This window comes from Ovis aries, chromosome 14 (assembly GCF_016772045.2).
Source record: "Ovis aries strain OAR_USU_Benz2616 breed Rambouillet chromosome 14, ARS-UI_Ramb_v3.0, whole genome shotgun sequence".
Taxonomy (NCBI): domain Eukaryota; kingdom Metazoa; phylum Chordata; class Mammalia; order Artiodactyla; family Bovidae; genus Ovis; species Ovis aries.
In genome coordinates, this window is record NC_056067.1 from 24630814 (window position 1) to 24657986 (window position 27173).

The following is a 27173-nucleotide window of genomic DNA, read 5'->3' on the forward strand; positions in this document are numbered from 1 at the left end:
AGGGCCTTCAGACTTTTAAAGCTTTCACAAAATAACTTCTCCTTGCCTCATTTTAATACTCCTACCAGCAAGTTGTTTGAGTTCCAGTTTAGAAGGGGAGAATTTGCTTAGAGAGAAGAGAGGGTCTGTATTATCTAGGATTATATTTCACTGCAAATAGCAAAAGGGCCTAAGCAACAGTAGTTTAAACAGAATAGAAATGAATTTCCTTGTCATGTATTAGAAATTCAAAGTCAGAGAGTCCAGGACAGGAAAGCTTTACTCTCCACCTTCCTCAGTGCTGGCTTCTACCTCACAATCCAATATGGCTGCCCAAGGTTTGGCCATCACATCAGCATTCCAGCCGACAAGAGGTTAAGAATGATATACAACATTTCCACCAACATCTCATTGGCCAAAATTTAATTACATGAGTATGTCTAGCTGCAAGGGAGGCTGGGAAATAGTCTATTTCAGATAACTAGGAAATATTTAGGGGTTCTAGCACTAAGAAAGAAGAGAAGAACAAATACAGGGGGACAGCTATTTGTCTCTGCCAGAGACAACTTAGCTCAGACAGAGAGCAGCACAGATGGGTCCATGGAAACAAGAACAAGTAAAGCATTATCAGGCTTATCCACAAGGGATGAACTAAACCATCCAGGCCCATGACATCCCCATGGATTATTTTGGCAGAGAATACAGAAGAAGGAGATTAATTTCTGGGCCTGAGCTCTGGGCAATGACATCGAGACTCTACAGAGAGACCACTTCTCTACCTTCTGTGTCCATCCCGTTAGCTGTGGGGAGTGGTTTCTGACTGCCCCTCCTGGCTTTCCCCCAGCTCACCTGTCCCCCAGCTCACCTACTTCGCAGCTCACCTGCCTACCTGGTTCCTGTAGGGTCAGCTCCTCATGGACCCCGTTAGCCTCCAACTGGGCACCAGGAACCTGCATGGATGGCTCGTGAGGCTGCTCAGCAGAAACCTAGAATGGCTAGACGCCAAGGTGAAGCTATTCCTCCCCAACGTGGACCTGGGCTCCGAATATCAGGCCCTAGACCCCGCACAGAGGGTCATCCTGCATCTCCAAAAACTGCATACCCAGGGTCCGACCACCTGGAAGTCATTCATCCAGGGCGTGTGCATGGAGCTGGATGTGCCGATGGACATGGAGGTGCTGCTGATGAGCATGTGGGGCCACGAAGACGGTAAGAGTGGCTGTGGGAGGTGCAGTGCCGCCAGCTAGTGCCCGGGGCCTGGGGAGCCGGAGAGCCCCAGGCGAGGCCAGGACTTGCCTGGGTCACACAGAGACGTGTGGCCCAGCCAGGAACAAACTTCCGTGTTTCTGTGCGCCTCCCAGAGCAAACGCCCTAATGCCGCCACATCTGCTGGGGACCTGGAGGACTCCTCCTTCCACCTTGTACCACCCCAGTTGCCCAGAAAGGCAGGATGCAGAGAGAAAGGACCAGCTGACTCCTTCCTGCCAGGAAACTCCTGATAGCCCATACTGCCTAAGAGGTTTCTTTTTGCAAAGAAACAGTCCTAGGCAAAGCCCTCTGGCCGGCACTTGGGGCAGGCTGATTGGACTCTGTCCTGTTCAGTGAATGTCCCTTGGGCTCTTCCATTTACAGAGCACTGTAGGGAAGCTCAGAACACTGATTGTGTTCATGGAGAGGAAGTGAGAGCTCACTCAGTAACTCTACAAGGCAGAGTACGGGGCAGGTGGGGATACACAGGTGTGCACTTGTGCACAGGCATGAATAAACATGTGCATGCACCCATATACTTGTATGTGCACAGAATTTTTGATACGCACGTGTTTCTGCCCCCAGCTGCCTTCAGGGCTCACTTCCAGCTGTGCCCTCCACAGATCACCAAGTGTAGATTTCTGGCTTGCTAGGAACACCCCCTGAGGGATGAGCCCTGAGCCAGACACGGGGCCAGATCTGGTCCCAGGGCATCCTAGCTCATCCCCATGGCATGTCATCTCCTTCCCTCTTCCAGGCTTCCCCAGTCTTCTGGAAATTGGCAAGGAAAGCCGATCAGACTCTCAGCTCCACCCTGGTAAGGCCTGAGGTTTGGGGGAAGGGGTGGGATGTGGAGGGTGGGTGCACACTAAGTCCCCCATATCAAACCCAGAACAGGCTGGTGGTGGCTGGTCAGAGCCATTTTCCGTAAACTAGCCTCCTCATGCTTGGACCCATTTGCACATTTTCCAGGCCCCTCACCAGAGCTCCCAGCCTCGCCTGCACCCCATTTCTGCCCTCAAGGCTTTGGCTTGTCTGAAAACTTTTCCCATGAGTCTCGCCTGGAGCCTCCTGGGAGAGTTTGAGGTTTTCAGCCCTTAGCCACTGCTGGAATCCCCCACCTGGTTTCACTTGGGGAAGCCCGTTCTCACTTCCTTGTCCCCAAACCTCAGGGCCTCAGGCTCCAAGCCCACAGACTCAGGCCTCTCACCATTCAGACACCTTCAGGCCTGACACTGACCCACAGTCTGCCGTCCACACCCAGGGAGCCTCTGACTGGTTTTCTGATGCAGCGCAGAGAGGTTAGTGATCAGATGGTCCACTTCACTGATTCACCACTCTCTTTGCAGAACTTTTCTTTCCTTTTGGTTCCATCTTTCTTTTTTAACCATAGTCAATTACATAGCATCAAATTTACCACCTTAACCATTTTTAAGTGTACAGTTCAGTGTATTAAACACATTCACGTTGTTGCAGTTATCATGTCATGTGAGAGGCACTCAGTCATGTCCGACTCTTTGGGACCCCATGAACTATAGCCACCAGGCTCCTCTGTCCATGGGATTCTCCAGGCAAGAATACTGGAGGAGGTTGCCATACCTTCCTCCAGGGAATCTTCCCTACTCAGGGATCGAACCTGAGTCTCTTATGTCCCCTGCATTGGCAAGTGGGTTCTTTTCCACTAGCGCCACCTGGGAAGCCCATGACCACCATCCATCTCCAATACTCTTTTTTCTTCTTGCAAAACTGAGATTCTATACCCAACAAATAATAACTCCCCATTCATCTCTCTCCCAGCCCCTGGTAACCACCATTTACTTTCCATCTCTATGACTTTACTCTAAGTACATTGTATAAGTGGAATCATACAATATCTGTCTTTTTTGACTGGCTTATTTCATTTAGCATAAATGTTTTCAAGGCTCATCTGTGTTGTGTCATAGGTCAGAATTTCCTTCCTTTTTAAGGCTCACTAATATTCCACTGTATGTATAAATCCCATTTTGTTTATCCATTCATCCTTCAGTGGACTTTCGGGTTGTTTCCATAATTTAGCTATTGTGACTAATGCTGCCATGAATATGGATAAACAATATCTCTTCAAGACCCTGTTTCAGTTCTTTCGAGTCTATGTCCAGGACCCAGGTTCACATGGCAAGTCTATCTTTAAGTTTTTGAGGCACCTCCATAGTGTTTTCCACAGAAGTTGCACCATTTTACATTCCTTCCAACAGTCCACAAGGCTTCCAGTTTCTCCACATCCTCACCAACACTTTTTTCTTCTTTTCTGGTAGTTGCCATCCTAATGGGTGTGAGGTGGTACCTCATTGTCATTTTGGTTAGCGTTCCCCTAATGATTAGTAATGCTGAGAATCCTTTCATGTGCCTATTGGCCTTCATATTTCTTTTTTGGAGAAATGTCTATTCAAGTCCTTTATCTATTTTTGAATTGACTTCTCTGGTTTTGTTTTGTTTTGTTTTGTTTTAGGAGTTCTCTCTGTATTCTGGTTATTAACCCCTTATCAAATATATGTTTTGCAAATATGTTTCCTATTCTGTGGGTTGCCTTTTTACTCTGTGGGAAGGGCCTTTTGATGTACGATTTTTAATTTTTTTATGAAGTCCAGTTTTTCTATTAATTCTTTCGATATCTGTGCCTTTGGTGTTGTCTTCAAGAAATAAGTGCCAAACCTAACATCACAAGCTTTCACCTTATGTTTGCTTCTAACAGTTTTATTGTTTTAAGTCTTACATTTAGGGTTTTCATCCATTTTGAGTTAGTTTTTGTGTATGGTGTTAGGTAAGGGTCCAACTTCATTCCGTAGCCTGTGGATACACAGTTTTCCCAGCACTGTTGACAAGACTGTCCTTTCCCCCACTCAGTGCTCTTGGCACCCTTGTCAAAAATCACTCTACCGTATGTGTGAGGGTTTATTTCTGGGCTCTCTACTCCATTCCATTGGTCTTTATGTCTGTCTTTATGCCAATACCACACTGGTTTTGATCACTGTAGCTTTTTAGTAAGTTTTGAAATCAGAAAGTGTGACTCTTCCAGACTTTTTTCCCTTTGGGGGATTGTTTTGACTATTTGGGTTCCCTTGAGATTCCACATGAATTTTAGAATGGGCTTTCTATTTCTGCAAAAAAGAAAAAAAAAGGCATTGGGATTATAAGGGCATTGAATCTATAGATCACTTTTGGATAGTACTGATATTTTCAACATTAGTAAGTCTTCCAATCCGTGAGTATGTGATACCGTTTCATTTATTTATGTCTTCTTTCGTTTCTTCCAGCAATATTTTGTAGTTTTCATTGTACAAATCTTTCACTTCCTTGGTTAATTCCTAACTACTGATTCTTTCTGATGCAATTGTAAATGAAATTGTTGTGGTAGTTTTTTCTCAGATTGTTCATGTATAGAAATGTAGCTGACTTTTGTGTGTTGACTTTTTAGCCCTGCTACTTTGCTGGTTTCATTTATTAGTTCTAACAGCTTTTCTTTGTGGTGTCTTTAGGGTTTTCTACATATAAGATCCTATCACTTGCAAACAGAGATTATTTTACTTCTCTTTTTCAATTTGGGCGTCTTTTATCTCTTTTTCTCACCTAATTGCTCTGGCTAGAACTGCCAGTTCTGTGTTGAATAGACGTGGTGAATACCTTTTTCCTGATCTTAGAGGAAAGACTTGTAGTCTTTGACCATTGTGTATGATGTTTCTGTGGCTTCAGAACCTTTATTTCTGTAGAAGTATTGACTTTTTACTTACAGATGTACATGGTAATAACATCACCAGGCTTTAACAGAAAACATCCTTTTGGACCGTAGCTCATCAGACTCCTCTGTCCATGGGATTCTCCAGGCAAGAATACTGGAGTGGGGTGCCATTCCCTTCTCCAGGGGATCTTCCCAATCCAGGGATCGCACACATGTTCCCTCCACTATAGGCGGATTCTTTACCACTAAGCCACCAGGGGTGCCCCATCCTAGCCCCCCAACAAATCAAAACTGATACCTGGTCCTTCTGTCCCTTATCACTGAGATGGCATAACTGTCACCTGGCTGTAACCAGGTCTGGTTGATATTTAGCTAATGAGTCCCTTATTAGTAGAAGACTTATTAAAATATTGAAATACAAGGGAATTCCCTGGCAGTCCAGTGGTTAGGACTCTGTGCTCTCACTGCCAAGGGCCCAGGATCAGTCCCTGGTTAGGGAACAAAGATCCTGCAAGCCACACAGTGTAGCCAAGCATACACACTTGGCTACATATATATATGCACACACTCTTACCCTGATTGCAGCCCCTCTTTGGGACCCCTGGCTTTCCCTGCAAACCAGCAACTAAAAATTTAACACCTGGCAGGTAAGGGGCCCCCTTCAGAGCCATTCTGATTGATCACTGAAGCCTGGCTTTAGGAGTATCCACCTTTACTTCTTTTATTTTAGACTTTTTTTTTTTTTTATGTGGACCATTTTTTAAAGTCTTTATAAAGTTCGTTACAACTTTACTTCTGCATTTGGTTTTTTGGTCCTAAGTCTTGTGAGATCTTAGCTCCCCTACCAGGGACCCATCCTGCACCCGCTGCATTGGAAGGCGAAGTCTTAACTACTGGATCACCAGGGAAGTCCCCTGCTTTACTTCTTAAAATCCTTTCTTCATCCTCTTTCTTTCTTCCTCCTTTCCTTTCTGTCTCCCCTTCATTCTTGTTCTCCTTCCTTTCCCATCCTCTTCAGAAAACTATTAGCTCTTGAAAATCCATGCACCCAGACAAGAACTCATGAGACTAGTGAGAGCGGTGAGGACGTGTGGAAGAGGGAACTACAGGGGAGAAAGCACACGGGCGCAGGAGGGAGGGCACAGGCCTGCCGAAGCCTAGGGAAAGCACCGCTTCTCTAACCAAGAGTGCCCTTGACAGAGCTGGGTCCTTGCCAAGCCGTTTAGTGCTTAAGGCTGTTGGCTGTGGGCCCGGCTCCTTGCATTCTGGGCTGGGAGGTCCCCAGGCCCAGGGACCCGTCTGCAGCCAGCAGCTGACGTGGGCACAGCCTTTGCTTGCTGTCGGCCTTCGTTCAGCCCTTGAGCGTAGATATACTTGTCTAGCTGCTGCCTGTCTGTGGGCTGGAGCTCCCTGAAAGTGCTGGGTGCCTCCTCAACCTGGGCCCCCAGACCTCACCCCTTACTCCCCCTTTCTTTCCTTCCAGGCCTCAAGCGGACGTATCAGAGCTGTGGGTCCTCACCTCGCCGAAAACAGCTTAGGAAGCAGCAACAAGGTGGGTACCAAGGTAGGAAGTGGATTGCCTTGGGGCAAGGACCCAGACCCTGGACTCTGTCCCCTGATCACAGGCTTCTAGCTGGTCAAGGGCTCTTGTCTTCCTGGCTCCCAGGAGGTCCTGGGTGGGCAGAGGAGGGAGGTGGATCTGGCAGGGAGGCCTTGCCAAGCGCCCAGGGGCAGGGCTTCTGCAGAGATGAGGGAGCTCAAAGCATCCTAGAGGTTGCAGCTCCATCACCCAGGCTTTTCTAGGAATGCTTCCAGGTCCTCAAGGTTTAAGGAGCCCCAGGGATGTGACAAGCATGACCTCAGAACTGGGCTCTCAATGACCAGGTTATAGCTGAGCTGGATGCCTGTTTAGAAGCCTCGGGGGTCCCTGGGGAGACATGGAGGCTACTGAGAACCAGTCAGGACAGACAGAAGCTTCTCTCATTCTCCACCAGTTGTCCCACCAGCTGTGATACCCAGCCCTATCAGGCATAGCCAGAGGATTCGCAGCTGGTCAGAAGATTTGCATCAATATAAAATAGGACACTATGTCAGGGGTCCCCCCTCCTTGTGGGCATCTCCAGTGTTCCTCAACACTGGAGCCCTCCCTAAGACCCCAAGCCTTTCCCTGAGCTACCAAAGATCTCCCAAATAACTCAGCAGTTAAAGTCAACACCTGGCACTGTAGGTGTTGACTATTGACCGGTTTGGAAGTTCTGATTGGTCAGAACCTGGGCCCATAGGTGGTTGGTGCTCATCCTTGACCTCGCAGAACTGAAATATTGTTGGGGGGAGGTGGTGGCAAAGGCAGGTTACTCCAGTATCATAGTAAAAGTTTGTTCCAATAAGATATTCCAAAGGAAGTGCCCCCCCTTTCCTCTCCCCCATCTTTTTGAAAACTTTATGCCACTTGCGTTGTTGCAAAACAGACAAGAGCCATGATCCACACGTCCCCATTCATTATTTCCATGTGTAAATGGCAGCCAAAGCCTGTGCTTCTGTGCAGCCAGTTAATTCTGGGAATTTGGGTGGAACAAGACCACCTGGGTGCCCTCGCCATTTCTGCCCCCACACCCACACACACATGCAGAGCTGAGGCTGCAGGCTCCCAACAACCTGATGAGGGGGAGGGGGGTTGGGGGGAAGGAGGGAAGCTGGGGGCAGCGAGGCATTCTGCTCTCATGCCGTCTCCCTGTCCCCTGCAGAGTTGGCCAAGAAGTACCTGCAGCTACTGAGAACTTCTGTCCAGCAGCGCTATGGTGACAGGACCCCTGGGCTGGGGCAGCCATTGGCCTTCCACCAAGTCTATGTCCCTTCAATCTTGCACTGGAGCCGGGCCTCGGCGCCCTTCCACACTCAGGAGGGCGCCACGACAGGGGACCCCAAGGCAGAAGATGGCACCAATGTGAACATTCGGGACCTCTTCAGTACCAAGGCCAGCAAGGGCCCAAGAGTGACGGTGCTTCTGGGGAAGGCAGGCATGGGCAAGACCACGCTGGCTCACTGGCTCTGCCAGAAGTGGGCTGACGGTCAGCTGGACCGCTTCCAGGCCGTGTTCCTTTTCGAATTCCGCCAGCTCAACCTGATCACAGGTTCCTTGACACTGCCGCAGCTCCTTTTCGATGTGCACCTGAGGCCCGAGGCCAGCCCGGAGGCCGTCTTCCAGCACCTGAAGGAGAACGCGGAGGGAATCCTGCTGATCTTTGACGGGCTGGACGAGATCCTCCAGCCCTGCTCTGACAAGGAGACCGCGGACCCCGAGGACCCGGCGTCAGCCCTCACCCTCTTCTCCCGCCTCTGCCGTGGGACCCTCCTGCCTGGCTGCTGGGTGATGGCCACTTCCCGTCCAGGGAAGCTGCCCGCCTGCCTGCCCACCGAGGTGGCCACTGTCCATATGTGGGGCTTTGACGGTCCGCAGGTAGAGGAGTACGTGAACCACTTCTTCAGTGACCAGCCGTCCCGGGAGGCGGCCCTGGCGGAGCTGCGGGTGGACAGACGCCTCTGGAGCATGTGTGCGGTGCCTGCACTGTGCCGAGTCGCCTGCCTCTGCCTCCATCACCTGCTCCCGGGCAGGTCTCCAGGCCAGGCTGCGGCCCTCCTGCCCACCATGACGCAGAACTATGTGCAGATGCTCCTCGCCCTCGACCCCCAAGGGGTCCTGCAGGCCGAGCCCCTGCTGGGTCTCGGGGAGGTGGCCCTGAGTGGCCTGGAGTCAGGGAAGGTCATCTTCTCCACTGGAGACATCCCTGCATCCACCCTGGCCTTTGGGGATGCCCTCGGTCTGCTGACCTCCTTCTGCGTGTGCACGGGGCCCAGGCACCGGGATAAAGGCTACGCTTTCTCCCACCTCAGCCTGCAGGAGTTCTTCGCAGCCCTGCACCTGATGACCAGACCCCAGGTGGACAGAGAGGCCCTCAGCCAGCATGTTACCCTCCATTCTCGCTGGGTGCAGCGGACCAAAGCCAGACTGGGCCTGTCGGACCACCTTCCCACCTTTCTGGCCGGCCTGGCATCCCACGCCTGCCGCTCCTTCCTCAGCCTCCTGGCTCAGCGGGAGGAGGAGTGGGTGGCTGCCAGGCAGGAGATAGTCCTGCAGGCGCTGAAGAAGTTGGCCACCCGTCGGCTCACGGGGCCCAAGATTGTAGAGCTGTGTCACTGTGTGGGTGAGACGCAGGAGCCTGAGTTGGCCAACTTCATGGCCCACAGCCTCCCCCAGCAGCTGCCCTTCCACAACTTCCTGCTGACCTACGCCGACATGGCCTCCCTGACCAACATCCTGGGGCACAGGGATGGCCCCATCCACCTGGATTTTGAGGGCTGCCCTCTCGAGCCCCGCTGCCCTGAAACCCTGGCAGGCTGTGGGCAGGTAGAGAATCTCAGGTGAGAGTGAGGACAGGGGACCTCTGGGGAGGACCTGGGGACATCCCTGGGAGAGAACTGGACTTTGTGGGGAGTGGAGGCCAGCCAGTCTGGCAGACTCCTGCTGAGAGGAGCAGAGCAAGAATCTTGAATATCGTAGCAGGGACTCATCCGGTTGTCCAACAGTTAGGACACCATGCTTTCAATGACAAGGGTGCAGGTTCAGTTCCTGGTTGAGGAATTAAGATCCCAGAAGCCACATGGCATGACCGAATTAATTAATTGATTATATAAAGAACAGATGGGCCCCTCCTTACTGCCCTTTAGCTTGTAACACAGTGAGGAAGCTCCATGCCTTGCCAGGAACTCTGGGGTCTAGTTAGATGTCCTCTAGTCATGGTTCCTGGATTCAGTCTTTCCCTCTCTTTCCCGCAGTCATGGGCTGGAACACTGATCAAGGCTGTGCTACTAGAGCCTATTGGGTCTGGACAGGTTCTTTAGCCTTGCAACCCGAGTTTCCCTATCCCTCAGATGAATCAGTAATTGTACCTAACGCATAGGGTTGTTGTGAGAATGCATGAAAAACACTTCTTAACACAATTCCCAGCAGGAGTAAAGGCTCAATATGTGTAGTAGCTAGAAAAAAAAGGTTAGGGTACAGTAACAAAGAACCCCTCTCTTCCCTGGCCAAATACAGTGGATTAAATAATGTAGTTTATTATTATTATTATTATTATTATTATTATTATTATAGAAGACTCAGAGGTAAATGGTCCAGGTCAGTGGGATGGCTCAGCTCCCACGATCATGCAAGAACCCAGGTTCCTTCCATGGTTGCTCCATCATCTCCTAGGGTATCTTGATCTGCGTGGTCACAGACACATCTGTGCTCTGGCGTGGGGGAAAGGTGAAAAGATGGATTAGTCATGCCCAATGTGTTAAAGCTGGTCCTGGAACTAGGGCACATCCTTTCCACTCCCATTCCAGTGGTAACAACATAGTTGGAGTTGTATGGTCAATACTGAGCTGCAGGTGAGGCTGGGAAACACCACCTCTGTCTGGGAAACTATGTTCGCAGTCGCAGCTGTAGTGGAGGGAAGGTTTTGGTGGAAAGTCAGCAGTGTTTGCCATATATGTATCTGTTGCTACTGCAGCAGTTACAACAACTTTACTACTGCTGCTACTGCCGTTACTGTATTAAATTCCTCCTCTCAGAGGAGGGATAAATGATGACCTCCTCTAAGCCCTGCCCATCCTTGATCTTCTGCTGCTTTGCCTCTTCCTGTGGCAGCTTTAAGAGTAGGAAGTGTGGGGACGCCTTTGCAGAAGCCCTCTCCAGGAGCTTGCCAACGATGGGGAGCCTGAAGAAGCTGGGGTGAGTCAGGCCTCGGAACCAAGACGGATCCTCAGCTGGGGATGCTTGAAACTCCCCTCCCTTCCCTCAGCCCTACACAGGGAAGATTCCTGGTCACCCCCTTCCCCATCCCTATTCCTCCCTCCATCTTTGCTTCCCCTGTAGGTTAGCAGGAAGTAAGATCACTGCTCGAGGCATCAGCCACCTGGTGCAGGCTTTGCCCTTCTGCCCACAGCTGGAGGAGGTCAGGTGAGTGATCTCCAGGAGGGCTGGTTCAGGAGAGAATTCACTGCCCAGGGTCCCCCTTGGGCCTGGACTGGGTGCTGTGTATTCCGTTAGGGTCTGGCCAGTACTTCTTCAGTGAGACCCAGACAGAGGAGGCATCAGCCTGAGAAACAGGTGGGACTGGGTTCAAACTCAAGGCTCCCAGAGAAGTGCTAATATTTTGGGCCATCTTGAAGGAACTTGAGTTTTGAGGCTCCCTCCCCTCTTTCTGTGACCCTGAGAGAAGGGATGGCAGTGTGTAGGCAGGGGCTGGGTGGGTACACATAAAGGCATGAGGCATACACATACCTTCACATTCATGCACATATGTCTATACACGGTTAAACTCACCTGCTCGCTTAAGTACATGCCCCACTTGCATGCAAACGGGCAGCAGAATATGCCTGCACACTTAGATCCACATACACATCTAAACACATACGCACGAATATACTCCTGCCTTGTATCTGTGATGTGTGACCTGAGAAGGGTGGGGCCAGGGATCCTCTCCAGCAGTTCCCTGGCAGGACCTCTGCTACCTTATATGGCACCTTGATGAGCTTTAGAAGTCACCCCTTCATCCAGGCAGATGCAGCCAGCCTCAGGGTGCACTGCTTGTTGAGAGGAGCTTTAGCGGGACTGGGCTCTACTCTGCCCCCTCTGCTGGGTGTCTTTGTTCACAGTCACTCTGGGTGGTTGGAGAAAAGATGAAGATCACTCTCAATAATTACAAAAGGAAAGTAAATGTCAACAAGTTCACTGTCACCAATCCTTTGTCCTGACCAAGTGGTTCCACACAGAGCCACCCTTACACTCTTCATCTCTTTTGTCCCTCCAGCTCAGAATCCAGGCAGAGCTAGTTGTAGAAAGGTGGGAAATGTGAGGTCAGAAAGGACAGTGCTTGGCTTAGGATTCTGGATGAATCAGAACCAGAGATGAGGCCGGGAGCCACTTCTGCTGTGTCCCAGGCTGCTCATCACCTGGGAGCCTAGAGACCCTGATGAACTCAGGTCTCAGGCAGATCCTGAGTTAGAGGCCTGAGCGCAGGGCCCTGGGTCTTTACACCTCTCATGAGACCTCACTGTCCATCATCTGCATCCCCTGGGACACCAGGCAGAAACTCCCCCAGGGGGACTGAACAGGGACAGAAGTGAGGCCATCAGAGGGCCTCTCCTCCCACCTGGAACTGCTGGATACCATGAACTTCTTGTGGGCCCCTGTCTCATGTCTCCTGCATGATGATGGCCATGCCTGTCACCTGCCAACTGAGGCTTCCAAGTCTCCCAACTCCAGGGCTGAGGGACTGGCCCTTGGTCTCTCTGCAGCTTCCAGGACAATCAGCTCAAGGACAAGGAAGTGCTGAACATCGTGAAGGTACTCTCTTGCCTACCACGGCTCCAGAAACTTGAGTAAGCAGTCTTTCTACTGCCCCTACCTAAGACACCCCCCCCCCGCCCCCCAATTCTTTGGAGACAAAGAGAGTCTGGGGTGGATGGGAAGGGAGATTCATTCCTGGCACCCTTGCCACAATCATGCAGCCTGAGCCGCAACAATGTCTCCGTGTCAACACTACTCTCCTTGACAAAGGTGGCGGTCACGTGCCCTACCATCAGGATGCTGCAGGTCAGGTGAGCACAAGTGGGGTCCTGGCCTTCAGGGTCTTGAAGAAAGGGAAGGAGAAAGTAGGGGATGGGAAAAGGAGGAGGCCACTGGTCTGTAAGACCTATGTGTGTATGCGTGAGTCTGTTTTACTCACATTGATATCTCCAGAGCCTAACTCAGGCTGGCACCTCATACTCAATAAATGAATGGAAAAATAAATAGATGTATGAGTGGATGAACGAGGGAATGAATCAGCAAATCTAGGAACTATGGGCAGAGTGGAGGGAATCCTGAGTCGCATGTCGCTCTCCGTGGTGCTGAACTAGCATTGCCAGTTTAGGTCATGGAGTAGCTCAAATGTCATGCCTTTTAATCCTGAAACACTGACTCCTGTAGAAACTCTCAGCAGTCCTAATTTTTATTGTTTTTCTAGCAAAAAAGAAAAAGAAAAAGTGTTTTCCTGATTTTTTAAAACACTCAGGATTCATCTAGCAATGTCATAGTCACGATTGTACATTTTGAGCACTTTCAGCAATTTGTGCAATTGTCTAATTTTGAGCACTTTTGCCAATTCTGCTGTTTCTCTCTGAATTACAAATCAGCTTTCTCTGGAGATTTGGGGTAGCTTGGGGTGCACAGGTGGGGGTGATGTACTGGTTTCACAGCTCAGTGTCTGACTTTACAGGGAGACGGACCTCATCTTCCTCCTCTCCCCACCCACAGAGACAGCTGCTGAGCTACAAGGGTAAGGAACTAGGGATGGAGCGGATCTGGGCTCATTCTGAGAAGCAATCTGGGCTTAGGCAGCTGTGGGGAAAATTGCAAAGGAACTTAAGAAGAACTGGAATGTGGGGGTTTTCTTGCTACTACTTCCCTGAGAAATGACTTACTTCTCAGAATTGGCCAAGGATTTAGCTTCCTCTAGTGTCCCTGGACCACATCCAGCTCCTGTGATGAGAAGGTATCCTCAGAAGTCTCAGAGTGATCAGACCCTTAGGGAGGGCATGAAGACACAATGAGTTCGGCATTACTAGGCAGGGAAACACTTCCAACTGAAAAAGAAGGAAGGCAATTATGGTTTCAGCATCTTAGACTTGTTCTAAGACTTGAATGAATTAACACATTCAAAGTGCTTAGAACACTGCTGGCACCCAGTTGCCATGCAAATGCTGGCTGTTTCAGCTGTCCATGGATTCTAGCTTGGCCATTCCTGGCTGGGCAGAAATAGGGAAGTTACCATCCCATTAAAGTTTTTTTTCTGTGTTTCTCTCACACTTCCCCCTTGTGAGACTCAAGAGATGAATGAAGTTGTATGTCCTCATAAAGCTCTGAGCCTCAATTTGCTCACCTATCCAAGGATCTGGGGACCTTCCCTGATGGCTCAGATGGTAAAAACCTGCCTGTAATACAGGAGACCCAGGTTCAGTCCCTGGGTTGGGAAGTCCCTGAAGAAGGGAATAACTACCCACTCCAGTATTCTTGCCTGGAAAAATTCATGGACAGAGGAGCCTGGTGGGCTATAGTCCAGGGAGTTGTAAAGAGTCAGACAAAATGAGCAATTAACACTTTCACTTTTTTCATAAGGATCTGGGAGAACCAATATGTTTTTACCCTCTGACTGCATACAGCTATGATGCCCCTCTGGCCATTTAATTTTATATTAATTAGCATTCAGTAAAATGAGTGTTTCAGTTCATCCGCACTTTAGCCACTTTTCAAGGGCTCAGTGGCCATGAGTGACTCTAGTGGCTCCCATAGTAGATGCCACAGATAGAAAACATTTCCATCTTTGCAGAAAGCTCTTTTAGACAGCACCGCTCTAGAAGCTGGTGAAAACCTATGGTGTCCCAGCTTCCCTGCAGCCCCCAGTCCTTTCTTGGTTTTCCACCATATGCACCTATGTACCATCCCATCCATTCTCCCAGCCTTCTGAACCACAGATGGTACAAGTGAACACAATCACATCTTGAACAATAACAGCTTCTTTTTACTAAGCTTCAGTTTTATGCCTATGCCAAACACTTAACCATATGCTGTCTCATTCAATCACTTTATGTGTTGGATGTTGTCATCCCACTTTAGAAAAAAAAATGGAGGCTCAGATGGATGAAGTGACTTGCCCAAGGCCACACAGCTAAATATGGCAGAACCAGAATTTGAATCAAGGTCCCACTTGACTGCAGACCTTGTTTTCTGCTGCTTTGTTGAATAGCACCTTCAGTACTTTCAAGCAACCGTCTTTGCTACTCATTGACTGTGGGTCATGCTGTAGGGTTACCATTTCCTAGAAACTAAGGGAAGAGGTTTGGTCCTTCATGCCTTGGTCTCCTGAGCCAATGTTGGATTTGTTCTTGCCAGAGACCCAGACTTACAGGGAAATGCCAACCAGAGGAAAGAGGCTCAGAGGAGAAGCCTGGCACTCAGGTACCTTGGTGGGATTCATTGCCTTGAGGGGAGGGATATGATGTGGGGAGATGGTACCTTCCCAGAGAAGTCATGGCAGGGGCAGGGAAGATAAAGGGAAAAGCAGATGTGTGGCAGGGAAAGGATATGAATAACCCATCCTGGCCTGAACCAGGAGCATCTGTCATAAGAACAACACTAAAATCTGCTATTCAATGGCCCTCTGCTTTGTGCTTGGCACTGTAATATTTTATATCCATTACCTCATTTTAATTGTTTCGAAAACCTGCAAAGTACACGTTATTAGCCCCATTTGGTAGAGGAGGAAACTGAGTTGCAGACAGGCTAGATGCGTTGTCTAAGGTCACTCGACTGCTGAAAAACAGAGCCAAGATTAGACCCAGGTCTGCTGGCCTCCTGGCTCCTGCAGCTCCCGGCAGCCACACTCAGAGCTACAGGAGCCATAGTGTAGCTTCTGACCTTGAGCTCTGCTCTGACCCCCACTTCAGGCTCCAGAAGTGTCAGCTTGGGGTCCATGATGTGGAGGTGCTCATAGCCCAGCTGCAGGAGGGCCCACAACTGGATGAAGTGGAGTGAGTATCATGGGGAGCACTGGGGCAGGAGGCGGAAGGGGAGGGCAGGGCAGCGTAGGCAAGGCCTTTTGGGTGGATGGTGTGGGGAAGGGCATGCTCTTCATTAAGAATTTGGGGGAATCAGATCATCAGGATGGCCACCGTTATTTAGCACCTGTCGTGTACCAGGCACTTTAACATACATCCTCTCATTTAATCCTTATATCTCTATGATGTAAGTACTGCTACTGTGGGCATTTTATAGTGGAGGAAATTTAGCCACAGAAAGGTAAATTTGCTCACGGTCACAAAGCTAGGAAGACTCCAGGACAGGGTTCAGGCTCAGTCTGACTTCTGTCCTTATCCTCCCAGAGGTCTGCAAAGCAGAAAGCTCATGACACTTAGGTCTTATCTTCTAAACCACAACCCTCAGGGTCCCTCACCCTGTCTTCCTCCCAGAGTAGCATGAGATGACCTTTTGGGGACTGGAGAAAATTGTCAGGATGTCCAGCTCCCGGGTGATGCCTTTGAGAGTGTGGTTTGGGGAAAACTGGAGGTCCTGTCACGTCACCAGGAAGGGACCCCTGCCAGGATCATCCCAGAAAGTCAAATGGGCTTGAAGTTGGGTTGGGGCAAGTTGGATGGGGTGAAGGCAGCCTTGATGACCAAAGTTTCAACCTTGATGTTGTCCCATTGCAAAAACCAAGACAGGGTTAAAAGCTGGTTTTTACCAAACTCACATACTTCCACCCAGCTTCCACCAGCTTCCAGCCAGCCACCATCAGGCCTGTCCCTCCCCCAGTGTCCTCACCTGCAGGTGGGCCTCATCACCCACCTGGTTACACAGATCAGACAACCTCTTAGCCCCTTGTCCTCCTCCTGTAGCCAGTCTATCCTGAGTTGTCCTTCCCCCTATATAGTTCCCTTGGGGCATTCTCTTGGGACTTTCCTGGTGGTCCAGTGGTTAAGACTCCACACTTCCACTGGAGGGGGAATGAGTTTGATCCCTGATAGGGGAGCTAAAACCGCACATGATCTGGGACTAAGATCCTACATGTGGCATGACACGACCGTTCTCTTTTCTCCGTCCTCTTCACCCACCTGCCTGATCTAAACCACTCTCACCTTCCACTTGCATGCCTCCTCGCTAGGTTCCCTGCTTCCATCCTGGCCACCTCCATCTGGCAGTAAACTGCCTTTTATTGCTGCCTGCCGCTTCCCCTTGCTCAGGATAAAGCCCAAATCCTTAAATACTGTATGATCTAGAACCAGCCCGCAACCCCACAAGCCCCATCTGACCCCACTTTCCCACTCAATCTTATTTACTTATTTCTTTGTTTAATTTATTTACTGTTCTGTGGCTGTGCTGGGTCTTCCTTACTGCACTTTTCTAGGATTTTCTAGTTCCAGCTTTTTTTCAACTCGGCTCTTCTCGAGTTGCAGCGGGGGGGCGGGGGTGGGGGACTCCTCTCTAGTCGCAGTGCACGGGCTTCTCTCGTTGCAGCTCTAGGCCCGCAGGCTTCAGTAGTTTCAGTTCCCAGGCTCTAGAGCACAGACTCAGTAGCTGTGGCGCCCGGGCTTAGTTGCTCCGCAGCTTGTGGGATCTTCCCGGACCAGGGATGAAACCCATGCCTCCTGCATTGGCAGGTGGATCCTTTACCACTGAGCCACCAGGGAAGCCCCCACTCAATCCTTAGCCTGGACATACTGGCTCTTTTTCAGGCCCTTGCATGTGCTGTGCCTCAGGGTCTTTGATTGTGCTCTCCCTGCTACCAGGAACCCCCTTCCCCTACCTCTCTCCCACCCCTTACCTGTTGAACTCCTCGTTTTTCTAGCAAGTAGCTCAAACATCAGGGAAGTCTTCTCTTTTACCCAGATTAAATCAGATCCCCCTAAAAGCATGGAGCTCATCACAAGAAGTAATTGTGTAGGTTGTGGCATAAGGAAACAGTCGATGATGGGGCCTTGAAGTCAGGCTGCCCAAGTTCAAATCCCAGGTCCAACTTTGATCAAATATTTCAACCACTCTGGAAGTCAGTTTACTCGTCAGTAAAGTGAGGGTGATAATAGTGCCTACTTCATAGGGTTGTTATGAGGATTGAATATCCAAACATTGTGACAGCACCTAGGACAGTTTCAGGCATATGGTATACAATCTGTCAATGTTCTTTATAACTGAGTCTCATTTATTGGAGTGATGCTTTGACTAAAGTCATTGAGGGACTGTGTGAATGCTGAGGGTGGAGGGGGCACCCCACCCTAGCTGCACAGGACATCAGACCCCTCTGTCTCAGCCTCTCAGGGAACCAGCTCAAAGATGAAGGCTGTCGACTGATGGCAGAGGCTGCTCCCCGACTGCACATCACGAAGAAGCTGGAGTGAGTTGCCTGCCCCACCGTCGGGTACCAGGGAGGGTCTAGCAGGGCCCCAGCTGGTCCCTGCCACCCCCGATCCCCGTGCCCACAGTCGCCAGAAATGATGCCACTCCATGACCTCCCATGCTTTCTCCCAACTCCAGTGTGGCTGGAGTGGTTCAGCCATGTCCTGCCCTCGCCTCTGGCATGCGCCACCTGGGTCCCGTTATGAAAACCCCTTGTACACGTAGAGCGTGTTCAGTGTACAGCAGTAGCTTGTGTTCCAGTTTGCCCTGACAGCCGCCCCGTGGTGGGTGTGCAGTGTTTTATTGGCGCAGCTTTAGGGTATTGGGTGGATGGGTGCTGGTGTGTTGCATTGGGATGTTGGAGTGGAAAGTAGTATGTTAGGTGGGGATATGGTTTGGAGGTGAAAGGATGGGTTGTGGTGGTGGTGGGATGAAAAGAAAGGGTAGTGGGCTATGGGGTGTGCTGTGCTGATGCATGGTGTGGGGTAGGGTGCTGTTTGAGGGGGATGTGTTGGGTTCTTAGCATCAAGTGTGAGTTATGTGGGGAGGAGGGTGTTGAAGTTAACAGTGATTTGGATTCTTAGCCTTGGATTTAGACCCTGGCTCTGGCGCTCAGTAGCTCTGCGATCCTGGGAAAGTAACGTAGTGTTTCTTGGCCTCAGTTTCCCCCATTGATAAAAAGGGGATTAAAATGGTGGTTATCTTTCAGATCAAAAAACTGAGGATCAGAAAGGCAAAAACAGTAAGTCAGTGCTTATTGCTCCAGCTGGAGAACTTTATTCTCTGTGTGGGGCAGGGGGTCACATGCCTCTTGGCTCATCCACCTGGGCCAGAAGCCTTTGAGACCCCTTGGTTAGGGACCCAGGACATTCCAAGAGTGACAGCTGCTGAGCCAGGAGGAGAAGCTGGAGCTGTCTGGGGCCGGGGACTCCAACCACCTGCTGATGGCTGCCTCCCTCCTCCCGTCCACAGCCTCAGCGACAATGGGCTTTCTGTGGCCGGGGTGCTGAGCGTGCTGAGTGTGGTGAGCACGTGCCAAACCCTGGCAGAGCTACATATCAGGTAGGAACTCCCAGTGGGCCACCATCACCCACTGCCACCCACAGCGTGGAGTGCCCAGGCTCTCCCGTCATCCCTCTCCAAATGCTCTGCATTCTTTCTGGCCGTGGGCCTTTGGGTCCTACAGAAGAAGCTGCTGCTGCCCGCCCAGACCCGCTTTACAGCTGGGCACCCGTTCCCAGCTACTAAAGGTGTTGGCCGCTCACAGTTTATACCTCGTCTAGAGAACTGACCCAGGCGGATAAGATCCAGTGATGCCTGGGAGGGTGCACCTCCACCCTATCCCCCCAGCCAGGAATAGCCAATGACGGAGGCAGAGGTGTAACTTACCAGCCCCCTTGCCTCAGGTGGGGCAAACTTTTAGTGAGATGCATGCACCCCAAGGGATCTGGCCGAGGATCTGCCCTGTTATGCTTCCCTCTGTCCCTTATTGATTTCTCCTGAGATCAGACCCTCAGTACATCATGTACGCGGTGACCAAGAGACTCTGCTTCTAAGGGGGCCTAACCTTAGACGGGGCCCGACCTTATTTCTGTAAGACTGTGTTCAATCTGGGCAGCTGAGGACAGATGTTAATAAATGTCAACATGGTCCCCACCCATAGGGGCTCTCAACTTAGTTGGGAGGCCCTGCTTTAAACACTCCTCAAAGGAGGAAAGGGAGACCAAGTTCACCTAAGAGGTGGATTAGGGGACCTTGGTTCGCTGTATATAATAATTGAGCAAAGGCCCCTGTGGTATGCAAATGTCTCTCCATCCACTTCTAGGAATTTATAATGAGGAAGTAACCATGATTGTGCAAACACTTAGTCCTGCAGGGGTGTTTGTCTCTGTCTTGGTTGTAATAGGAAAAACTGAAAATAACTTAAATCTTTAACAATAGGATATTAGTGCTATTAGTTAAATAGACTAAGTTGGCTCCAGAGAGAACTCGAGGGAACCATGATACAGCTGCAGCTTTAGTGCAGAGGGAAGACTGTGGCCTATTAAGTAAACAAAAAAATTTTAATTCATTGTTTATATAATAAAGCTTTTCAATCACACTGAAAGGGAGTATAGCATAATGAACTCCCCAGCTCCCACCAATAACTGTCAACATCATGTAACCCTTGCTTCATCTGTCCCTTGAAATATTAATTTTTAAAAGAGAACCTGTAAATATATCCATTGTTTAAGAAAAAGAAAATTCTGTGGAAAATGGAGACTGTCTATTAGCGCGATGGTAAGAGCCAACTAATAAAAATCAGAGGTTTGATAATGTAAAAAAAAAAAAGAAAAGAAAAAAGAAAGACTGTTAACTGCATTAAGAAGAGAAAAGACTTGAAGGGCCCACTCCACATGTGATCAATACCATCAGTGGTAATTGATATGTGGAAGAGATTGTGGGTGATTTTTCTTTATTTTCTTTTTACTTTACTCTGTTTTCTAAGTTCTCTAGAGGGAAGAAGTATGACTTTTGTAATTGGAAATATATTGGGTTGTCCCAAAAGTTCATTCGGGTTTTTCCATTCATGCATGTTTTTCCATTACATGGAAAAACCCGAATGAACTTTTGGGACAACCTAGTGAACTCCGGGAGTTGGTGATGGACAGGGAGGCCTGGCGTTGCAAAGAGTCGGACACGACTGAGCAACTGAACTGAGTGTCTATAACTGGAGAAGGCAATGGCACCCCACTCCAGTACTCTTGCCTGGAAGATCCCATGGATGGAGGAGCCTGGTAGGCTGCAGTCCATGAGGTCGCTAAGAGTCGGATATGATTGAGCGACTTCACTTTCACTTTTCACTATCATGCATTGGAGAAGGAAATGGCAACCCACTCCAGTGTTCTTGCCTGGAGAATCCCAGGGACAGGGGAGCCTGGTGGGCTGCCATCTATGGGGTCGAACAGAGTTGGACACGGCTGAAGTGACTTAGCAGCAGTAGCAGCAGTGTCTATAACATTCAGTTGGGAAGGCGAGGTTAGGGCTGCACTGACTGTCAGTCACAGCCTCCCGTGGACTCCCAGTGCGCGTCCGGCCAGCAGTGGCCTCCCCATGTGGCACCAAGCACCCACAGCCTCCAGACACAGAGGAGCAGGAAGAAGGAAGAGAGGTTTCAGCCTGAGGCAGAGAGAAAGCAGAGCTGAAGTTTGATTTCAGAGAAAGAAAAGACTTACCAGGAAATGAGGGTCCATACCTTTGTGAAATTTCTGCAGTAGAAAGACTCTAGGCCCCCAGGAAGCTCAGAGGATGTTAGGGCAAATCAGAGGAAGTGCTGCAGCTAGAGGCAGGGGGGTGACCCCTTAGAGGCCCAGCTGAAGAAATGACTTCAGGGAGCCCCATAAACCTCCTGCCTCCTCCCTCCCCTCTTTTCTTTGCAGCCTGCTGCACAAAACTGTGGTCTTCACGTTTGCCCCAGAGCTGGAGGAGCAGGAGGGGATCCAGAAGAGGTAGGGCCCTGACGTCATCCTGGCCCAGCCCTCAGCCCGGACCATCCCCTCCTTGAGCTCCACAGCTGGACTGTGCAACTCAGCGGTGGTGGGTGGGGATGACAAATTCACGAAGGTGCAGGAAGTCAGCAGGCTCGGCTGGGATGCTACCCAAAAGGGGAGGCTCAAAGGATGAACCACCTCCCCCCTTTCCCAAAGTGGAACCTGAAGAGAGCCCTAGGGTGCCAGATGCAGCCTGGGACAGGGATGGAGTAGCCAGAGAGCTCCTCCTGGGAGACTGAGGCCCTGCAGCCTAAACCCAGAGGACCCCCTGGTCTGCAGCTCTGATTTTGGTCAGAACTTCAGGCTCCCTTTGGTGCAAGGACCGTTTAGAGGGTGTTTGCCTCCTCCAGAGTTCCTTCCTGGGTTTGCTCAGCCCAGCACACAGGCAGAGACTCAGCTCAGTGCTCGACTACAGTCTTCTGTAGGATCTGAGCTTTTGAAGGCTTGCTTGCCACTGAGGCTGACATCTTCGAAGGCACAGACGGTGATGAGATCAAAGATACTAAGAGCCAAGGTTAACTGAGAGGCAGCAAACTACGGCAATTCACTTATATTCTCCCAGTGCCAGGCTGAGGGATTTGTCCCAGGCCACCCAGCCAGGAATTCAAGAGGACCTGTTGAAACCAAGATCTGACTGTCCCCAGGCCTCATATAGGGACTGAATGGTGGGGAGTGGCACTAAGGTTGGAGTTTGAGACAGTGGGTAAGGCGTTTGCTGAGACTGGCCTTGGGATGTGTCCCTCCAGGGCTACGTTTCCTGACAGCCTGACGTTCCAGATGCCCTCTGAGCCGTCTCTGCGCTCCCTGAGGATCAGGTACCACCGTGATGATGGCCTGTAGGCTCCTCCGTGGCTCCAGCCTCCTCCCTTCCTGGGTACAGAGTCTGTCCCCGGGCCCCAGCCCCAGGTGCTCCCAGAGGACATGACCTGCTGTCGAGGCCTGGTTTTCCTGCCTGTCACCTCCCTTGCCCAGCCCACCCCACATGGGGCTCACAGGGCAGCCCTCAGTCACTTCCCTGCCCAAGGTCCCCACCCCTGTTAGCCCCCCAGACCTCCAGTAGCTGAGGACTTATGGGGACTCTGGATGCAGAGAATGGGTAGCATGTAGCCCCTTCTTTCCTGATCCAGGGGCCTAGGCCTTGGGGCTCAGCTCAGCCCCACAGGGCTCCCATCACAACTCTTCCAGCCTTCTCTCTGAGTCTGCGTCCATCCAAATTTCCCACTCTGGCTATCAGTCTGTCTCTCCATCTCTCTCTCTCTCTCTCTCTCTCTCCTCTCCTTCTCTTATCTCTGTGTCTTCCCTGGTGGCTCGGGGGTAAAGAATCCACCTGCCAATGCAGGAGACCTAGGTTCAATCCCTGGGTTGGGAGGATCCCCTGGAGGAGGGCATGGCAACCCACTCCAGTATTCTTGCCTGGAGAAACCCATGGACAGAGGAGCCTGGAGGGCTACAGTCCACGGGGTCGCCGAGAGTCAGACATGAAGCAGCTAAGCACGCCTGCTGACTCTGACTCTTATGTGCCCGTGTGACATCCTGTGTGTACCATGTGTCGGTCCCTCTTGGTCTGTCTGGGTGCCAGACACACCCTTCCGCCAGCCCCTCCGCCTGTGTGTCTGGGGGTGGCAGGCCGCTCTGGCCCCTCTGCCGAGCGGTGCGGGCGCTGCAGGGCTGTGGTTCTGCCCTTCTCAGGCTGACGCACCGTGCTCTGCAAGCCCAGCGCCTGGAGCTGCTCTGCAAAGCGCTGGGAGGAAGTTGCCGCCTCGGTCACCTTGAGTAAGTGGTTGTGGCTGGCGGGCGGGTGGGTGGGGCCATCAGTTGGTAGGTATTAGTGTGGCGCTTTTTGTATTGTTTCTTAAGATTTAGATCATGTGTTCATTCCCTGCTGCATCCTCTTAGAGAACCTGGTCAAAGTCGTGACTCATCCCCCTAGAACATAGCCCCCCCACAACATTTGACACTCTGAAGCCCAACTCTGATCCCTCAGGGGTCACAAACCTGAGGATGAGAACCCCTGGGGTTGGAGGGACCCCACCTGACCCAGTGCTGGGGCTGAGATCCAGCCTGGCAGCCCAGGACTGTATCCCAGTTCCGGGAGACACTGAGTGGCTGAGAAGCAGGGATGGAGACTTGAAGTTTTGCCACCTCCACCCCTGCCACCCTCCACTGACTTGTCGTCCCCGTTGCCCCTCCCAGCTTATCAGGCAACGAGCTGGGGGACGAAGGTGTGGTCCTGCTGGCTCGGCTGCTCCCAGGACTGGGCTCTCTGCAGTCCTTGAAGTGAGTAGCCCTCTGGGCAAAGCCTCTGAGAGGGGCTCTCATCAAGATGAGGGTGTGTGTGGGGGGAGGGGGGCAGAGGGGATGGTGATGAAGGGGTGGGGGGAGATTCTGTGTCCCATCTCATTCCCACCTGGGATTATCATAAGGATCAAATCAAACAGGTGGTCCTATTCAGGACAGTGTAGCTACTACTGTGATTCTCGCTAAAAGAGAAACTAGATTCTGTGACTCTGCAACCCAGCTTTTGAGTTGAGGTTTCACTTCTCAAACCTGGCTCCTTGTCTCTGCGCATGCTCTCAGGAAGGCCCAGGCAGGAAGGTCTGGGGTTTTGCCTGATTAACGTAACACCTGGCAGCTATTCTGGCCCTGGGGTGTGGGAAGGGGCTGTTTGATGGGGCCCTGGCCAGGTTGGCAGGGACGGTTTGAACTAAAGAAGACACCCAAAGCAGTGTGACTGGACACTTGAGAGCCCTGCGCACCTGCCAAGAGAGGGAAGAAGTTCACCACGGGAGGGGGGCCCTGGAAGAAGGCCAGGAACCCCCAGACTTTGCCTGCAGCCAACCAGAGTTTCTAGGCCCTTAAAGATCCCTGTTCCAGGCTCACACGCCCCCTCCTCCTCGCTGGCTCTTCGAGGAGAGCCTTCCTGGCCGCAGGAACCTGGTTACAGGTCCTAGGTTCCCAGTGTCCCTGGACAAATTACATCACCTCTCTGAGCTCCTGGTTCTAGTCAGTTCACACGGAAACACAGAAGGGGGTGGCTGTGGCTTGGGCTATAACCCGTGCTGTGGCTTGAGAGCACTGCCCACTCCAACCGCCTTTCACTGGGAGGCTGGTTGCTTCTGTTCCTGTTCACAGCCTCCAGAGGGTGGGGAGAAAGACCTCACTGATGCAGGCAAATGTTATGCAGATGTGAAGTGAAGTGAAAATTGCTCAGTCGTGTCTGACTCTTTATGACCCCCATGGACTATACAGTTCATGGATTTCTCTAGGCCAGAATACTGGACTGGGTAGCCTTTCCTTCTCCAGGGGATCTTCCCAACCCAGGGATCAAACCCAGGTCTTCTGCATTGCAGGAGGATTCTTTACCAGCTGAGCCACAGGGGAAGCCCAGGAATACTGGACTGGGTAGCCTATCCCTTCTCCTGGGATCTTTTCCCTGCTGAAAAGATCCTGACCCAGGAATCAAAACGGGGTCTCCTGCATTGCAGGCGAATTCTTTACCAGCTGAGCTATCAAGGAGCCTTCAAGAATATCCTCCTGTGACCTTGTCAATACTGGGAATGCCTGGTATGGCTTCCTGGTATGGGTGAGGGTCTGTACCCACCTGCCAGTCTCCCAGTGCCTGAGGAGTGCTTTGTTAAGTGGAAAATATTAAACCACTAGGATGGATTGACAGGCCATGAAAGAGGAAAAGCTCTGCTCTGCTTTTTCAACAAGGGGCCTCACATTTTCACTTTGCACTGGGGCACTGCCCCTCCTGGATCAGGTGGGGAAACCGAGGCACAAGTCACCCCAGATTCATTATAGATAGAGGGAACCACTGAGTTCTAATCTCAGCTCTGTCACCAACTTGTCTCTTAATCTTGGGCAAGACCTTGCTGCTCTCTGGGCCTCAGTTTCCCTGTCTGTACAATGGGGAGTTAGCAGAGACACTCTGAGTAACTCTGGGGTTCCGAGTGTTCCATTGTCTGGTACAGGGAGGGGCAACCCTCCCCAGCCCTGTGCTCTAACCACAAAGAGGGTGTTACTGAGTCCTGAGTCACTTCGACCACAACATCCCTCTGATTCTCCAGCCTCAGTGAGAACTGTTTGTCCCTGGAGGGCGTGTTCAGTTTGATCCAGTGCTTCTCTACTCTGCAGTGGCTTCTGCATTTGGAATTCAGGTGAGAGTGCCCCTGGGACCCTGTCCTGTCCCTCTTCTGCCCCATTCATGATGCCGCATCCTCAGGGCTCTGGTGTGATACCAGGCCCAGGGAACAACTGGTATGTGTCTGTGGAATGACTGAATAGATGAATGAGTGAAATATAGCTCCAGGAATGCTCAAATTTCTCGAAATTCACCGTGGGACACAATCCGTATACTGTCCCATACTTACTCTCTGGACTGCCCCGGGTGACTTCTAAGGAAACTGAGAGCTCTCTGGTAGCCATTGAATTTTCAGGGACCCGCCTGAATGGTGGGGTCTTTGGAGCTGATGAGAGTGTAGAAGGGAAGGCACCATTAAAAAGAATGAAATAATGCCACTGGCAGCAATGTGGATGGACCTAGAGACTGTCATACTGAGTGAAGTAAATCAGGCAGAGAAGCAGAAATATCATCAGTCATCCCTTATATGGGGAGTCTAAAGAGAAATGGTACAAATGAACTTACAAAGCAGAAACAGACTCACAGAGAACAAACTCATGGTTGCCAGTGGGAAGGATCGGGGGAAGGGATAGTTAGGGAGTTTGGGATGGACTGATACACTCTTCTGTATTTAAAATGTATAACCAGCAAGGCCCTACTGTACAGCACAGGGAACTCTGCTCAATGTTATGTGGCAGCCTGGATGGGGGGGATGTTTGGGGGAAAATGGATACATGTATATGTATGCCTGAGTCCCTTCCCTGTCACCTGAAGCTATCACAACATTGTTAATTGGCTATGGCCCAATACAAAACTTAAAGTTTAAAAAAAAAAGGGGGGGGGGGAAGGCACCCAGCCAAGCAGCCCTGGGCCAGGCAAAGCAGATGTTCCATGGTTTCTGGTAAAGTCTGCCCATTCCTCCCCTCCCCGTTCCGAGAGTAGGTGGCGCAGTAGCAGAAAGACCAGGTTGAGAAGTCCAGGCTCACTGCTCACTGGCTGTGTTACTCTGAGCAGACCACTAGGGCTCTCTATACCTCAGCTTCCTCCTCTGTGAAGTGTGAGAATACTTCATTACCTCACGATTTTATTGTGAGCATCAAAGATCATGTCAGTGGTGTGCTTTGTATGCAGTATGCTTATTATCCTGTTTGCTGAGAAAACAGGCCACCATTAATTAAGCCAGCGTGTCTGGTCTCTTGCCTTGCCACTGCCTAGGAGGGGAGCCCTTGGCCCTTTCTTACGCTACTGCTTTCTCTCTGTCTACAGCTCTGCGAGCCAACACATCATCCTGAGAGGGGACAAAAGAGGCAGGTAAGGAGGAAGCTCTGAGGTTTGGACAGGGTATGGTCCCCTGTCCCTCTGGTCCCCACTTTCTATAGGTACCCCCACCCCCAGGCCCATACTGACCGTTAGCTATAGAGTAACCCACCCATATCTGACAGGCTGGAATGGATCACTTCTGTAGCCCTCTTCCCCATATTAATGTGCAGTAGTCAGCTGCCTTAAATCTCTTCTCAAAAGGCGTGCACGTGGGAGGGAGGGCGGAGCCGACGGGTGATGCCACCACAAAACAGGTGCTGGCGGATTGCGGCTGTGTGGGAGGGT

At 50.9% G+C, this 27173-nt stretch overlaps 1 protein-coding gene and 1 long non-coding RNA gene across 21 annotated transcripts in view; one reads left to right on the forward strand and one right to left on the reverse strand.

Moving 5' to 3' along the window:
* The window catches only part of NLRC5 (NLR family CARD domain containing 5), a 91295-nt gene that overhangs the window by 33109 nt on the left and 31013 nt on the right, over nucleotides 1-27173 (forward strand). For 13 of the 20 annotated variants that reach the window (XM_027977859.2, XM_027977861.2, XM_042231670.1 and 10 more), the window contains exons 4-23: nucleotides 882-1188; nucleotides 1985-2044; nucleotides 2400-2528; nucleotides 6426-6494; nucleotides 7687-9361; nucleotides 10632-10715; nucleotides 10860-10943; nucleotides 12284-12367; nucleotides 12497-12586; nucleotides 13246-13305; nucleotides 14919-14984; nucleotides 15473-15556; nucleotides 17830-17913; nucleotides 18888-18977; nucleotides 21335-21403; nucleotides 22192-22260; nucleotides 23135-23218; nucleotides 23639-23722; nucleotides 25516-25605; nucleotides 26835-26879. In XM_027977859.2, coding sequence (XP_027833660.2) covers nucleotides 894-1188; nucleotides 1985-2044; nucleotides 2400-2528; nucleotides 6426-6494; nucleotides 7687-9361; nucleotides 10632-10715; nucleotides 10860-10943; nucleotides 12284-12367; nucleotides 12497-12586; nucleotides 13246-13305; nucleotides 14919-14984; nucleotides 15473-15556; nucleotides 17830-17913; nucleotides 18888-18977; nucleotides 21335-21403; nucleotides 22192-22260; nucleotides 23135-23218; nucleotides 23639-23722; nucleotides 25516-25605; nucleotides 26835-26879 — 3395 coding nt within the window. In that variant the 5' untranslated portion in view covers nucleotides 882-893. Of the gene's footprint in view, nucleotides 1-839; nucleotides 1189-1984; nucleotides 2045-2399; nucleotides 2529-6425; nucleotides 6495-7686; nucleotides 9362-10631; nucleotides 10716-10859; nucleotides 10944-12283; nucleotides 12368-12496; nucleotides 12587-13245; nucleotides 13306-14918; nucleotides 14985-15472; nucleotides 15557-17829; nucleotides 17914-18887; nucleotides 18978-21334; nucleotides 21404-22191; nucleotides 22261-23134; nucleotides 23219-23638; nucleotides 23723-25515; nucleotides 25606-26834; nucleotides 26880-27173 lie in introns of all 20 variants that reach the window. The other 7 variants (XM_027977863.2, XM_042231675.1, XM_060397958.1 and 4 more) reach the window with 3 other exon arrangements.
* On the reverse strand, nucleotides 10046-21537 carry LOC121816485 (uncharacterized). Its single transcript, XR_006056106.2, has 4 exons — nucleotides 21151-21537; nucleotides 20951-21074; nucleotides 13451-13612; nucleotides 10046-10231 (listed from the first exon to the last, which is right to left on the reverse strand). It is a non-coding gene; the product is annotated as an uncharacterized LOC121816485 (long non-coding RNA).